We start from the raw sequence: 15,402 nt of genomic DNA, 5'->3' as shown, positions 1-15,402 counted from the left end.
ACCAAATGGACCTGCCATTGCTGCAACCCTCCCCCTTTCCCTCCCACACCCAGGAAACAGGAAGCACCTGTGTGTCTTTTGGAGCCTGCAGACATTGGAGCACATTTTAAAAATGCCGTTTCAGGGTGACACAGGGTGGGTGGTCAGATGAGGACCGTGAGGGTCCAGAGGAGACCTGGGGCTGATAGGACCTCATGCTGAGCTGGGCGTTCTCAGTAGGAAGGATGATAACTTGACCACCAAAGAATGAGGCTGAAGCAGCGTGGGTGGGCTGGGCCCTGGATTGGCTATGTGGCCTCCACATGTCCCTGCTCTTTCTCTAAGCCTCAGTAGACCCATCTGTAAATGGGGTTGGTTGCTCTTGGGGAAATGGTAAATAGAGGGAGGTGATGGTAGTGAATAGGTAACAGTCATAACGATAGGTTCTTACGTCTGTGCAGCACATGAAGGTCTTAATCCATGATCTCGTCAAACGCCTCAGTGTCCCCAGTCCAGCCCTGGACTTGGCCCCATGTGGGCCTCAATGGTTGAATGAATAGTAAGTGTGTGAGTGAATCAATGAAGGTACAAATAAGACAGCGCCTGGGTGACTAAGTGGAGACATGGCTTCGGAAAGAAGCAACAGGGCTGATAAATCACAATGACTGACATTTTTTAGCACACGCTATGTGCCAGGCCCTATGGTAAATGCTCCTCTTAATTCTTGCAACAAACCCGTGTGATAAGTTCTATGATTAGCCCCATTTTGAAGAGGGAGAAACTGAGGGTCAGAGAAGTGAAGTGACTTGTCCAAAGTCACAAAGCTCCTGAGTGGCAGAGTTAAGATTCCGGCCCACGCAGTCTGACCCCAGAGCATGGGGTGCTTTCCGATGGAAGGGCAGAAGCCCTTGGGGCTGAGGCGGGCGTCCCAGGTCTGGGCTGGGGCTGGTGTCTTCCCCAGGGCAGAGTGCGATACCCTGTTTCATGTCCCCTTCTCCTCCTTCCCCGTCGGCAGGCGCATGCCGCGATGCAGCACTACGGGGTGAACGGCTACTCGCTGCACGCAATGAACTCTCTCAGTGCCATGTACAACCTGCACCAGCAGGCGGCCCAGCAGGCCCAGCACGCCCCGGACTACCGGCCCTCGGTGCATGCACTTACCCTGGCTGAGCGCTTGGCTGGTAAGGGCCGTGGGGATGGGACCCTGGGGGACAGAATGGTGGGGGGTGGAGGAGAGGTCTGGGTGGGGAGGCTCTGGAAGTCCCCCAGTAGGAGGGAGGGAGGGAGCACTGGGAAAGTTTACTTTAGGAGGCCCTGGAAGTCCCAGGTCACTCAGCAGCACAGAGAGGTGTCGATTCAAAATCTATGTATGACCATCTAGAGCACTCCTTGTTAGCCGGCGCTGTGCTGGGCACTGGAGCCGCCCCAAGGCTTCAGATTCCTTTAACAGCCCTATGGTGGTGGGGGGACGCATTAGCCCATCTCACAGACGAAGGCTGAGGTAGGAGGGTAAGGGAGTAGCCTCGAGGATTGTAGCTGGGAAGTAGCCAGAAGAGGGCTGGAGTGCCCAGGGAGGATACTTCAGGCGCAGGAAGGCACATAAAGAATAACAGCTCCCGTGTTTTGAATGCCGATGATGTGCCAGGGGCTGTGTGAGGCTTTCTGTGTGCATCACAGTATTCAAGGCCGAGGAAGAGAGGTTATTACCTCCATTTTATGGACCAGGAGACTGAGGCTCAGAGAGGTTATATCTAGGTGGGGGCGGGGCTGGGGGCATTGAACATGACGTGATGGCTAAAAATAGAGCTTTGAAGTCCCGGATCTGTGGTCACTGCAGATCTGCCCATTCACCTCTCCTCTCTGAGCCTGGGTCTCCCCTTACAAAGAGGGGACAATAGGCTGGCTGGGAAGTTATTTGAGGTAAGGTATGCAAGGTATTCGGCAGAGACTGGGATGTGCTCAGAAGTCATTATTACTCAAGTCCCAAGGTAAGTGGCCACAAGGGAGCTGCAGGCTTGTGTCTCCCTCCACCTTCAATGGAACGTTGCCCCCTGCCCTGCAGCCTCTCACTGGGCGTGAGAAGGACTTGACAGCATAGGCGAGGGGCATGATTCCTGGGAGGGGGTGCCACCCACTCTCTCCTGTCCCAGGTCAAACCCTGAGCAGCTGGTGAGTCCACGTGGGCCTAGCCCTGTGCCAGGCAGTACTCAGAGGGCTTGAGAGCACCTGGGGGATCGGTGCTCCTAGACACCTAGGAGAGCATGGCAGGAGTGTGGCGAGGGTCGTTTGGTGGGGCAGCTCAGAGCAGTGGGGCTGGTGTAGTCAGAGAGGACTTCCTGCAGGCTGTGGGGCGGGAGCCACGCCGTCGGTGAGGGGGGCGCATGAGCAAAGGCACAGAAAAGGGATGAGAGATATGAGGACCCTGCTGGGGAAGAGGTGCGGGCCTGGAAGGGAGCATGAGGCGGCCATTTCCACTCCTCGAGACCCTGCCAGGCCTTGGGGCAGGGCTCAGTGGATAAAACGGAGCCCCTGGTTACCTTCTCTAGATCAGCGTGGGACATGAGTCTCCAGTGTGGGATGTGGGTACGGTCCTGTCCTGACTGGGTACTTCCCTGGTTGGCAGTAAATTCCCTATGTCCAACCTGGTGGAGACACCGGCTTCTCACTGTGTGCTAGACCCAGAGAGGAACTGGGGACAGGGGCTCCCCTCCGCTGGTGGGGGCAGAAGACCTGGAATAGTTAGCACTCTACCCCAATTCTCCAGTTCTCAAGAAGGAGGGACATGAGCTCCAGGTGGGCCTTTGTTTAGAGGCCTCACCTTCTGGTAGAAAGTTCTGCTGAGGGGCAGACAGCCTGGCCTCCCCTGTGATCACCCACCATTTTGGTCCCTGGAGCCGGTAGCAGGATGCTGAACTCTTGCTCCCTCAACCAAGGTTCAGCTGACTGAGGGGTCCCCAGTCCCCAGGTAACCAACAGGAGCTCAGTCCAGGCTGGGATTAGTGCCAATTTGTGAGAGGTTCAGGGCTCCCTCTTGAAGCTGAAAGAGCAACCCAAAGTCTGAGCCTTTCTGGAAACCCAGTTGCATCCTTCCTCATTTAGGGGGTTGTGGATGTCTCCCCAGTACCTGGAGTACAGAGGAAGGACCCTGGCAATCCTATCAGAGCCTGACACAGCTCAGGTTCTCTTCAATGTAGACAGCCCAGGATCCATTTGTCAGCTATGGGAGGCAGGGGAGAGAGGTTACTGTCCATCCACCGGAGTCTAATGAGGCAGAAGGGCTAGATCCTAGACACCAGCCCTGGGCAGACCTCTATCCTGAATTGTTTTCTTTCTTCTTCTTCCTTTTAAAGATTTTATTTATTTATTTATTTATTTATTTATTTATTTATTTGAGAGAGAGAGAGAGAGAGAGAGAGAGAGAGAGAGAGCATGAGTGGGGGTAGGGGCACAGGCAGAAGGAGAAGCAGGCTCCCCGTTGAGCTGGGAGCCCGAAATGGGGCTTGATCCCGGGACCCTGAGATCATGACCTGAGCCGAAGGCAGATGCTTAACTGACTGAGGCACCCAGGCGCCCCCTGAGTTGTCTTCATGTTACCAATGTGCAAGCAGGACCATAGAAGCAGTGGTCCACCAGCTCTGTCTCTGCTCCAAAACCTGTGGTGTTTAGAACTTAGTTTTTTTGTCCTCCTTTGAGGAAGGAGCCAAAGGGGTCAAGACTAGATGCAAAAACTTTCCTGTGCTCTGAGGGTCCTGCCGGAGCCAGGTTTTCTGTTGAGGAGACATGAGAGCAGGAGCCTCAGGTCCTGCCGTCAGAGACGCATAGAACAACTGGGGTAATGAGAGTCATACCCAGACGACATAGAATCAAGTACCAGTGAATTAGGGCTACCCGTTAGACCTCCCCTAACTAGACCTTGCAGATATGTCCCAGCTGCCAGCCTGGCTCCGCATAGCCAGGGGCCAGTATTCTGCCGGTACCCAGAATCGAAGGATCATGGGATGTTAGAACCTTTGTGACACTGATGTACAGATTATTAGCGTCATGTGGTCTTAGAATATTATACTCATAGCATCCTAGGACTTTAAGGATCTTGGAGCAATGTCCACCTACCTACCCACCCACCGCCAAACCAGACGAGGACTCTGTCAACCATATTCCTGACAGAGGTTCATGGAGATGAGTCAGAGCTCTGTGGTCCTTATGGCGAATGTGGCTGCGGGGAGATCTTGGAACCCCAGCCACACGGAGAGAACATGGGTGAATTCTGAGGGGAAAGGGTCAGGACCTGGCTCTGCAAGGACCCGGGTGTCCACAGGGGGATCAGAGCAAAGTAAGATTCAGAACCCATTTCCCATAATTAAATGGGCCCCCTCTCCTTGCCCTCCAACGGCTGTACATTTCAAGACATCATCTTGGAGGCCCGCTATGGCTCCCAGCACCGCAAACAGCGCCGCAGCCGCACGGCATTCACCGCTCAGCAGCTCGAGGCCCTGGAAAAGACCTTCCAGAAGACCCACTACCCAGATGTGGTGATGCGTGAGAGGCTGGCCATGTGCACCAACCTGCCAGAGGCCCGGGTGCAGGTAGGGCCCCGTACCTCTGAGGAGACCCTGCAGACAGGCACCAGCCCATCAGTCTGCTTCCTGCTGCCGCGGAGCTGGCATTTTCGCCCCCAAGTGGGGCGGAGCTGCTCTACCCGTGAAGGCCTGCAGCGCTAGCTGGGTGGGGGGTGGTTTGGGAAGCGGTGGAGGGTGCATGTTTCCTGGGAGGTGCGGACAGCAATGCTGTCATGCGCCTCCCCTCCCAGAGCACCCAGGCCACGTCCTACAACTCCTCTCCCATCCCCAGGTGTGGTTCAAGAACCGCAGGGCCAAGTTCCGGAAGAAGCAGCGCAGCCTGCAGAAAGAGCAGCTCCAGAAGCAGAAGGAGGCCGAGGGCTCCCACGGGGAAGGCAAGACAGAGGCCCCAACCCCAGACACCCAGCTGGAGACTGAACAGCCCCCAAGCCTGCCCAGTGGTGACCCCCCTGCCGAGCTTCACCTGAGCCTGTCTGAGCAGTCGGCCAGTGAGTCAGCCCCTGAGGACCAGCCAGACCGGGAGGAGGATCCCCGGGCAGGGGCCGAGGATCCCAAAGCTGAGAAGAGCCCTGGGGCTGAGAGCAAGGGGCTGGGCTGCAAGAGGGGCAGCCCCAAGGCAGGTGAGGCTTGGCAGGTGCCGTGGGTGGGTGGGTGGGTGGGGGCCCAGCCCAGGGAGAACAGCCAGATCTGGTGGGACAGGGGCCTGGGGACGTGAGGTGGATCAGAGCAGCGGGGAGAGTCAGCTTTTACCATAGGGCACTAGGGCATGGCCCGTTAGGGGAGTTGGCCCTAGCAGGCCTGTGCCAGTTCTTCACTCTTCAGTTGCTGAATCCTCAGAAGGTCTTGGGGGTTCTGGGGAGGGTGGCAGGGGAGGGGACTTGGGGAGCTCGGGGCAAAAGCTATTAATCAACCATCATGGAAATATGAAGGTATTTAACAACCAGTACAGACAAAGCAGTGCCTATTGGGTGAATACCACATTGGTACCAGGGGTTCTCACACGCTGCAGAGACTCAGAACCACGTTTTTGAAGGAACGGAGTTGTGGCACGAGGCCTATCTCAGACACACATCCTGAGCCCAGGCAGAGAGCTGGTGGGTGGGAGGAGCCACAGACAGGAGAGGGGAAGGGAAGGTGACAGTTCTTGAAAAGAAAAGGAGTATCCCCAAGAAGTCAGACATGGGGGCCTTGGCAGGGTCCCTGCCCCCCCACTCCAGGAAGCCTGGGTCCCTCCCTCCCAGGATCCTGAGGGATGCTTCAGCAGGTGCCTTGGCTGAGATGAGTGGGTATGGTTTCAGCCAATACCTGTCTTGTCTGCAGTGCCGAGGGGGTGGGAAGTCTGAGGGAGCCCCCCGCCCCCCCGCCCCGGCAGACCATTGTCCTTGTCCTGAGTCCTTGGTTCTCGGTTTCTCTGCTTGCAGATTCCCCAGGCAGCCTGACCCTGGCTCCCGCAGCCCCCGGGGGCGGCCTCCTGGGCCCCTCCCACTCTTACTCCTCCTCCCCGCTGAGCCTCTTCCGTCTGCAGGAGCAATTCCGCCAGCACATGGCGGCCACCAACAACCTCGTACATTACTCATCCTTCGAAGTGGGGGGCCCGGCCCCTGCTGCTGCTGCGGCCGCTGCCGCCGTGCCCTACCTGGGTGTTAACATGGCCCCCCTGGGCTCACTGCACTGCCAGTCCTACTACCAGTCCCTGTCAGCAGCCGCTGCTGCCCACCAGGGCGTGTGGGGGTCCCCACTGCTGCCCGCGCCCCCCGCCGGCCTGGCACCTGCCTCGGCTGCCCTGAACAGTAAAACCACGAGCATCGAGAACCTGCGGCTTCGGGCCAAGCAGCACGCGGCCTCTCTGGGACTCGATACACTGCCCAACTGACTGCTGGCCTCCAACCCAGCCAGGGGTCTTGGGTGTCCCCTCCCAGCCCCAGGGTTACCCCCAGATGGCTTGCAAGGAGTTAACTCTATGAGCCCAGGGATCCCAGGGCCTTGGAGTCCTGCTCCCTCTCCCCCTCCCCGAGTCCCAGTCCTAGGTGAAGCCCACACTTGCACACCCTCTGCATGGCCCTGCTCGGATCCCATGGAGGCCAAATGGGGCAGGGGGAGGTGAGGCCAGGGCGCCTGCGGCCTCCTGCAAGGCAGTGAGGCCCTCAGTGGCCAGATCCTCACCCCAGCCCGGCCTCCTCCCTGCCCGCCCTCCCTCCCCTCTGCCTCCTAGTAAGTCGATGTGTGGAATGTGATATATAAATATAAATATATAAAGCTATATTTTCAGGCCCCCACCCACCTGCCCCAGGCCCCCTGTAGCCCTTGCCTCCACCTCCGGCCTCCACATGGCTCTCTGCCTCTCCTCTGTCTCTCTCCGCCCTCTTCTTCCCTGACCTGCCTCTGTCTGGTTGCCTACCCTGCTCTCCCCAGCCTCCAGCTTCCCAGCTCCGGCCCTTGGCCCACGTCTCTTCTCCCCACTCCTGCTTTCTTTCTTTGGTGCTGGCTGTGTGGTGTTGTCAGTCCCCAGGCTTTGTTTTGTTTGGGATTTTGACTTTTCACTCTTAGTAATTTTGCTTCTTCCTGTCCCTCGCCTCCTGCTTCTTCCCACCTGCCCGTCTCCTCCCTGCACGGGCCCTCTCTAGACTGCTGTTCCTTTCCATCCCCAGTGGGGGGTGGGAGGCCCCCGCTGGAGACCCTGCTGCCCCTGGAGCTGGCCCCCTTCGCCGCTCTCCCTCAAGCCTGGCATTTAGAAGTGGTCATGGGTCATGTTCTCTTCTCTCTCTTTTCTCAGCCTTGAGGCCCCATTCCCGAGCTCGAGGAGGAGGGGAATGGAGGCAGGAGGCAGGCTGAGGCAGGCAGTAGAAGGGCAGCATCCCTGCCCGTAAGAGCTCCAGGAAGAGGCCTGCTGCTGGCGTTCAGCCAGGACTGACCACAGGGCTCTAGAACTCTCTGGTGAGACTTCTCTGGCTGAGGGAGGCAGCAGGGGGGAGGGCTGCTCTCAGAGAGAGGTCTCTCCAGGGGAACAGGGGCAGGTTCTCCTCTCCTACCACCTGGCCTCCAGGTTCAGCAGTTAGAGTCCATCGCAGGGGTGCATCTGAGCCAGGAAGGAAGGCGGAATTTTAACTCCTGATCACAGTAAGTGCAAACCACACCACAGTGCGCGGTCTCCGCTTCTGCTCACGTGCGTCCTGGGGCCAATTGTTGCAGTGAGGGCTTCCGGCCAGCTAGTTGCTGACACGGAAAGGTGTCCTCCTGTTCATGGCGAGGAACCCAGCTCAGCAACTTCCCCTCCCAAGCGGCGGGCCTGTTTCTGGTCTGGATGAGATGGCCTGTAATGTGCTATCAAGCTATAACATTCTGCATGTCTGTGCTCACAGACCTTGCAGCGCAGAAGTTTTTAGTTCAACTAACAACAACAACAACAACAAAAAGGCTCTCAAAAGTACAATGGTTGAGTTGAAAATTACCATTGCCTTGCTGTGAAGCAATGAGTGGTGCAGGTACAAGCCTCTGCATGGGCACGGCCAGTCTCTGGACCTCAGTGTCCCAATACATAGAATGGGTCCCTTCTAGTTGAGAAAATCTGGATTGGATCCTGGTTTTCTTGAGCTCCAGTGCCAGGCTCTGTGGTTGCCCCATCGCCGTGCCTTCACATAGTGTCAGGGGTTCAGGGCAAGGGGAGGGGAGTGGCTTGCACAGATTCCAAGTCATGATCCCCAACCCTTTGTGGCTCACCACTGAACCCTCTACCCCCTGCTTGGAGAAACCACATCTGGAAACCAGGGTACAGATTCCTAAGGTGTGTCTCCTCTCCCAGTGCTGAGGGGCAGGGGGCTGTCTATTGGTGCCAGGTAGGATTGGTTTGCGGAGTAGTTGATGCCCATCATCCTTGGTGTGGAGGGGTGTCTATCTGAGCTGGGGCCGATGGAGAAGGCTTTGGATGGGAAAAAAGTGAGGGGGATGGTAGCCTGGGCCAGGAAAATCTATTTGAACAAGGCAATAGAGTGAGACTAGGTGGACGGTGGGGCAGGGGCCCCTGGTTTCATGAGAGGTGGGGCTGAGGGCCTTGAGGTGAGGCTAAAGACCTCACCCTGATGGGGCAAGCACCAAGACAGGCAGGTGGGGGAAGGGGAGATGAGTTGAACCCGGATCTGGGATCTGGGATTTGGAAGGTGAATCCAACAGCCACAGGAGCATCAGAAGAAAAGAGACTTAGGCAGGAGGACCGAAGGGGTGTGGAGACTCTAGACATAAGGGATTTTTGGTTTGTCTTCTGGGATCAGTTCCAGGAAGATCTGTTTCTGAAATGAAAACAGTTTCATCTAGACCAGGCATGGGCACGGACGCTTCTCACAGTCCCTGGATGCAGGTGGCTGTCAGTGGGCCTTGGAATCCAACAGCTCTGGACCTCACCACCTCCTCCAGGAAGCCTCCCCTGACCTCCTAAGGGGCAAGTCCACCCTGGAGCCATGTTCTCCCCTCGCTGGAGCCAGGCGCCCCCTCAGGCTCAGCCAGCTTCCCTCAGATCTTTGTCAACACTTCCTCATTCAATTGAGCCAATTGTACCAGCCCAGAGAAGGCAGGGAGAGTGTGCATGATCCCCGGCCCTGGGTGGATGTCAACCTAGTTCAGGGGACCAGCCTGAGTTCCTGAAAGCAGCTAGAGAGCGAGAGGAGAGTGTACTGCGTGTCTCCTACAGGAGCCCGAGGGTATGGGCTTGGGGTGGGCCCCTTACACCTGAGATGGAGGCCTTCCCCGGGCCTGCTGCCTCACCCCAAGCCTCTGTCTCTGACTGTTCCTTCCAGGAAAGCCTCCTTCCTCACCTCTGCCTCTTATCTGAGGTCTCTGTTTCCCTGCTTCTTCACTCCCCCCAGACCATGGTCCAGGGGCCTGGGCCCCCACCCCGACTCCGCAGCTGGCGGGCTGGACAGACTGCTTTCCACACCAGCCGTTTTGTGACCATTTGTGCTTACAGGTCGTGCCAGGCCATGGCAAAAACACTGTGTACCATATTTATTTATTCTGTTAGTTGAAAAAAAACAAGACTCAAATTTCCCCCTCCCTGCCCTGTCTCCTGCGTAGTGCAGCATGACGCTCTGTCCTGTGATCCGTCCGTCTGTCTGATTTCCTGTGATGTTGTGATCTGTTCTTTGTCCTTCTTGGCTAATAAAAGAATCCAGCAGCACAGCCCTTGGTCCAGGTTCGTTCCCTGAGATGCCTGCAGTGGGCTGAGCGAGCAGCTGTCTCAAGGTCTACTTATTGCTTGTCCAGTGCTGTGGCCGGTGGGGGAGAAGCGGCGGGGGGGGGGCAGGCTGGCTGCGTGGCTCTCCGTGGCCCTTTCCATCTGTAGCTGTTATGCCACTCTGGAGTGTTCATGGGGAACAGAGGAGCCGGGATGAGGGGCTCCCATCTTCTGTGGGCTGCTTGGACCACAGCACAGGTGGTGGGCGCAGGGGCAGCTGGGGGTGTGCAGGGTAGCCTGGGATGATGGGTCTGTAGGGCGGAGAGAGGCAGGGGATTCCATGGAAACAGCAAGGGAGCCAGGACCAAAAGGGGATGACAGGAAGGCACATTTGGACCTAAAGCCCGAGCTGTTCTCCAGTGGGATGGGTGGCCTCTGGAGGGAGTGAGCTCTTTGTCCTCAGAGATGAACAAGCAGAGAATGAAGAAGGGATTTCTGCTCTGGGTGGCAGGATGGATTAGAGATTTATGAAGGTCCTTCCAGCTCAGGGTGAGCAGGGTGTGTGTGTGTGATTATAGCCTATAAGTCTATATGTATGTAGGAGAACCTGTGCCATGAATTCCTGTGTCTGCGTGTGCATGTGCATGTGTGTGTGCGTGTGTGTGTGCGTGCGCATTTCTGCGGCAAAGATGACAGGCCATCTTCCCTACTCAGCCTTCACGGTCCTTCCCTGGGGTTCCAGAGTGTCTGCATAGGGCCCCTGAGCCAGAAGGAGGAGTGCAGTCTCAGGGCTGGGGCTTGGGGGTGGTGAGAGTCCCCTCTGGAGATTTCCTGGTAGAACCCCGGCAGGCTCTAATAGTGTGCAGGGAGCTGCCGGCCGTGCTTCCAGGGGGCAGGTGCCTCAGGCCACGGGGACCCTGGGAGGGCCCTGACCTCCCTACTTCCCTGGTCACTGCGGACCCCAGGAGATGCATTCCTCTCTCCCCAGTGTGGTTGTGGATTAGGGTGGTGGGGGGGCACCCCCCTTCACCTTGCCTTCCCACCTTCCTGCGAGAGGCTGGCAGATCAAATGTCTGCCCCAAATCTCCCACTGCTTCCTCCCAGACCTGAGCCACTGTGTGCCTCCTCCATGCTTTAGCCCCATAGAACACACGTTCCCGGGTGTAGAAGGTGCTCCGGGAATACTGCAGTTTGAATCCCTCATCTACTCAACACTTACCCGAGCATCTGCCCTATGCCTGTCCCTGTGCTGGGGGCCGGGGACACAGACACGAAGGAGGAAAACATGCTCTCAAGACAGTTACAACACAGGGTGATTTGGGGTTCAAAAAATGGAGAGCTCTGGGAGGACAGAAGAAAGGTCCCTAGCTCAGCCTGGGGAGGCCAGGAAGTTCCCTTGGGAGAAAGACTTCTGAGCTGTGCTTCCTAGGTCCAGTGTTCACCAGGAGGCAAGAGAGAAGGGGGTCCTGGGAGAGGCGGGGCACATATGGAGCTGCAGGACTGAGCTGGCTGGGTGAGCCCCTGAACCTGGAGGAGCAAGGTGACTGTCTGGGTGGGGCTTGAGGATGGTGGTGGGCAGTCAGGGGCTGAGAATGGAAAGAGAGGCTGGGAGCTTGGACTCCACCCCAAGGGCCGTGGGGGACATTAAAAGTTATTTCCAGCGGGGGAGTGGGGTGATCAGACTGCATTTTAGTAAACCCATCCTCCCCGACTTTTTGTAGTATGGTGGTTCATGAGGAGGCTGGGAGACCAGAGGGGAGGCGGTTGTCATGTGCTGCTGAGAGGAGGGTGCATCCATGTGGACTGGGAGGAGAGGGCAGGGGAGAAGGGCTCAGCTTGATGAGAAATGTAGGAAGACCTACCGTGGTGACTACAGGCATGGGAGGGGTCAAGGGTGCTCCTGAGTCTCTCTCGTTTGGCCACGTGGTAGATGGAGACACTTGAGCTGGGGTGCGTGTGAGGAAATGAGCCGGAGCCCATTCTGGCCTTGTTTGGGGCAGTTGAGGAGCCTCTAATTTATTTATTCAAGGGAAGATGTTGGAGTGTACTGGACCAGGGCTCAGGAGGGGAGTTGTTTGCACTGCTTAGACTTTAATTTATTTAACAAATACTACATAGCACTTTTCCTGTGCCTGGTACTTTACAGATATTCAGTCCCCCGATCCTCATACAACTCTACGCGGTAGGTACTATTATCCCCATTTCATAGATGAGGAAACTGAGGCACAGAGCGGCTCAGTGCTTGCCCATGACCAGGCAGCTAGTCATAAGTGAACCAAGGTGTGACCTTGGCTAACCTCAGAATCCACGCTCTTAGCCTTGGTGGTTGTCAACAGAGACATGGCGAATGAAGCCTCGCTGCTACATGAGATCACACAGAGTGACTTTGAGGATGGGACCTCAGGGAAATGCAACGAAGAAAAGAAGATTCTATCATGGAGTTGGGGCAAGCTACTGTCAGCTTGCTGTTCACTAAGGCAAATAACTGGCCCTCTCTTGTTCCCCGTGTCCTCTTCCGTTACGTGGGGATCATTAACTGCGTCCAGCCTGCCTCCCCGGAGGCTCACATGAGGTAAAGAGGAGAAAGCCTTGGAGGAGGCTGAGGGGCTGAGCGCCTGGCATGCAGCAGGTGTGGGGACAGCCGGTGGTGGGTGACATGAGAAAGGCAGTGGGGGGGGTTCCCTGAAGCTTCCCCCCCAATCTTCCTTTTCTTACGCATTGGCCTCAGTGTTCTTTGAGTCCCTCAGGGGCCCAGGGGACAGAGAATCTTCTGAGGGGTCGTGGGGGATGGACCCCTTTAGGGCCAGGAGGGCTGGGCCTGCCCCTCCCCCCTCTTTCCCACAGAGCTTCGGGGACCGGAGCGCCACCCCCTCCACTTCCAATCTCTCATTCTCCTCTCCCTTCTGGGAAAGCCGATTAGGAGGTGGCCTCCTGCCCGCCCCCCTGACAAGTTTGTCTGAACTTCCAACAAAGGCCCTCAGAGGGCTGCAGAGGGAGGGCCTGGCCGCCCCGGGAACCTGACACCACTGGCCCGGGATCACCCCAGCAGCCTAGGAAGCAGCTCCGTGGCCCTGCCCACCCTTAGGGCAGGCTGGAATGTCTCAGGGAGGTTCTGGCCTCACAAAGGCCTGGGGGCTGGGCTGGGGGACACCTTCACCTGGGAGCCCCTCACAACAGGGAAGGCAGCACAGACCAGGGCCCAGGAGGGTGGGTGGGGATATGCATATGTTCACACGCACACTCCCGTACACCCACAATTACACACGTACCTTTTCCCTCCTTCACCCCCGCCCCCGACACACATCCTCTCTCTCATACACACGGGACATGCTGACTTGGACTGGACTCCATAATTTCAGGGTGTCTGTCTCTCCCCTACTCCTGGACACACCTCCCACACAAGCGCTCAGACCCACAGTCCACAGTCTGTTGCTTGGATGTTCCGCACACACTCACCCCACCCCCAGGCGTGCTTTCCTCTCAGTTTACACCCCAGACAGGCGCCCCTGAACGCGCAGAGGGCGGCACCAGCCCCCCTCTACGTGCGGGCCTCCCTGGCCGCGCTGCCCGCCTGCTGAGGATGCCGCCCCGATGCCCATGGGCGAGTCCGTGCTCGGCTCCAGCTGCTTCTCGGACACTCGTGGCCCCTGAGCCTCACGTCCACCCTCACCCACCGTCCTCCCTCCCAGGGCTGCCTTCATGGGCCTGTGCCCTCAAGCCCTAGAATGTTCTGACATTGCCATCTTGAAATCCTTCACTTTTAAACAAGGGCCCCGCACTTTCATTTCGCACTGGACTCCACAAATCATACAGCAGGTCTGGCTCCCTCATCACAGTCTCCCTCCGTCCGACTCACCCGCTGCCCCACTTTTTTTTTTTTTAAAGATTTATTTATTTATTTTTGAGCGAGATAGAGAGAGTTGGGGGAGGGGCAGAGGGAGAGAATCTCCAAGCAGACTCCCTGCTGAGCACAGAGCCCAGTGCAGGGCTCCATCTCACCATGAGATCATGACCTGAGCTGAAATCAAGAGTCAGATGCTTAACCAACTGAGCCACCCAGGCGCCCCTCACCTGGCCCTTCCGTGGCTTCAGAAACTCAGTCTCCAGAAGGCTCTCAGCGCTTTGCACCTGCCCACCTCCTTTCACAGCTGACGCTTCCCTCTCTGCCCCCAGCCCTCACCAGGCAGCTGAATGTGATGATGAGGGAACTACTAAGAGCATCCTGTACTTCAATATCCCCCCTCCTAGTGTGACCTTGGGGCTCAGTGTCCTCATCTGTAAAATGGACTCAGGATAACACCTACTTCAGGGTTCTTTGTGAGGATTAGATGAGATAGCATCTGTAAAACACTTAGCACAAAGCCTGACATTTAGTAGATGCTCAATAAATACTTGTTATTTATTGCTATTACAATACTAGGTGCTGGCAAACAAGATGGATCCAGCCCCTTGGCCCTCTATATAGCCTAATAGGTAAAATAGAGATTATTCAAGTAATCACACATATAGAAATGTAAAGTAGGGGGGTGAATGAGGAGCACAGACCTCTGACCTCATGAGGTTTACAGCTAACAGGAGAGGGAATCTGATGCTGGGATCAGGGATCCGTCTGGGGTAGGCTGTAGTTCCGTTAGGGGCCAGGGTCAAAGCTCTCTGTGTAGCTGGGATCAGGGATCAGCCGAGGCGAGGGGCAGGGCTCAGTCAGTCTAGGGCAAGTCACAGCTCAATTAGAGGTCAGAGTTGCGGCTCTGAATGGGCTGAGCTAAGTCTGTGACCGGGGCCAAGTCAGTTTCATTCCTAGCATTAATTCCCTGTGGGGCTGTTTAATAAACCATAGGCTTCTCTGAACCTCTGTTTTATCACTATAAAATGGGGAGATCTCTGCCTACCCCCAGGCTTGTGGGAATTGAGTGAGCTAAGAATGGAAGTGAAGGATTAAAGCTGCCATGCTGCTCAGGACTCCAAGCCTGGCCCCCTGGGGCTCTCCTCCCCCTGCCAGGCCTGGGAGGTCTCGAAGTCCTTGCCTACATCTCCAGCTGCGGGGAAACCGCCACCTCAGCCTGGGATCGGTTCCAAGAGGAGTCTGGAGATTTCGCAAAGCCCTTTGAACAACAAAGGCCACAGGAGCGATATTTCCTCCTGGGGGCCGACCGCCCAGTGGCTCCTTTATCTTGGCAACTGGGCTTGGAGAGCGGTTCTTGGAAAGAGCTTGTGTGGGGCGTGTGCGGGTGCGTGTGAGTGTGAGCGTTTGTGCACAAAGCCGCTCTTTGTCGCCACCTCCACCTGAGCAGCCTGGCAGCCCTGGAAGTCTGGATCCTTCACAGGTCACCCCATCCATCCCCTGGCCTCCATGCAGAGGTGCTGGGCAGCCAGCGGGGAGGAGATTCTTTGGTTTTTCCTTTAAGATTCTCTCGGAGGAGAGAACTCCAAGAAAACAGGAGCTCCATTACCGCAGGAAGAATCTAGGTCAGGCCGAGGTGGATGCTTGACAACATGGGACAGATGGAAGGGAGTTTCAGTTCTTTTGGAAGGTACAGGACATCCTCAGAGCCCCGGGCCTCTCCCCAGCACACCAGGCCCCCTGGAGGCGGCTTGGACAGGATGGCCTGAAAGGCCCCCCTCATTCAGGCTCACCTTCAGTCTGCCCTCTGTAAGCCACCTAGAGAAAGACCGCGCGGCCCC

The 15,402-nt window shown here is 56.9% G+C and overlaps 1 protein-coding gene across 1 annotated transcript; it reads left to right on the top strand.

The window, feature by feature from the left end:
- Window positions 1–516: 516 nt before the first annotated feature.
- DMBX1 (diencephalon/mesencephalon homeobox 1) lies at window positions 517–6,429 on the top strand. Its single transcript, XM_025857213.2, has 5 exons — window positions 517–538; window positions 995–1,160; window positions 4,384–4,562; window positions 4,828–5,176; window positions 5,978–6,429. Exons 2-5 carry the CDS (start codon window positions 1,007–1,009, stop codon window positions 6,427–6,429), a joined length of 1,134 nt encoding a protein of 377 aa, XP_025712998.1. The 5' UTR covers window positions 517–538; window positions 995–1,006.
- The last annotated feature ends 8,973 nt before the right edge of the window (window positions 6,430–15,402 follow it).

Source organism: Callorhinus ursinus, unplaced genomic scaffold (assembly GCF_003265705.2).
Source record: "Callorhinus ursinus isolate GAN/ISIS: 27379988/994484 unplaced genomic scaffold, GSC_fseal_2.0 scaffold18, whole genome shotgun sequence".
In the NCBI taxonomy this organism is placed as follows: Eukaryota; Metazoa; Chordata; class Mammalia; order Carnivora; family Otariidae; genus Callorhinus; species Callorhinus ursinus.
The sequence above is the reverse complement of the archived record's forward strand: the minus strand, read 5'-3'. Positions and strand labels throughout refer to the sequence as shown.

Coding starts and splice junctions, on each gene's coding strand:
- DMBX1 (XM_025857213.2), top strand. CDS start 1,007: ATGCAGCACTACGGGGTGAACGGCTACTCGCTGCACGCAATGAACTCT. Junction 1,161..4,383: donor CCTGGCTGAGCGCTTGGCTG/GTAAGGGCCGTG, acceptor GTACATTTCAAG/ACATCATCTTGGAGGCCCGC. Junction 5,177..5,977: donor GAGGGGCAGCCCCAAGGCAG/GTGAGGCTTGGC, acceptor CTCTGCTTGCAG/ATTCCCCAGGCAGCCTGACC.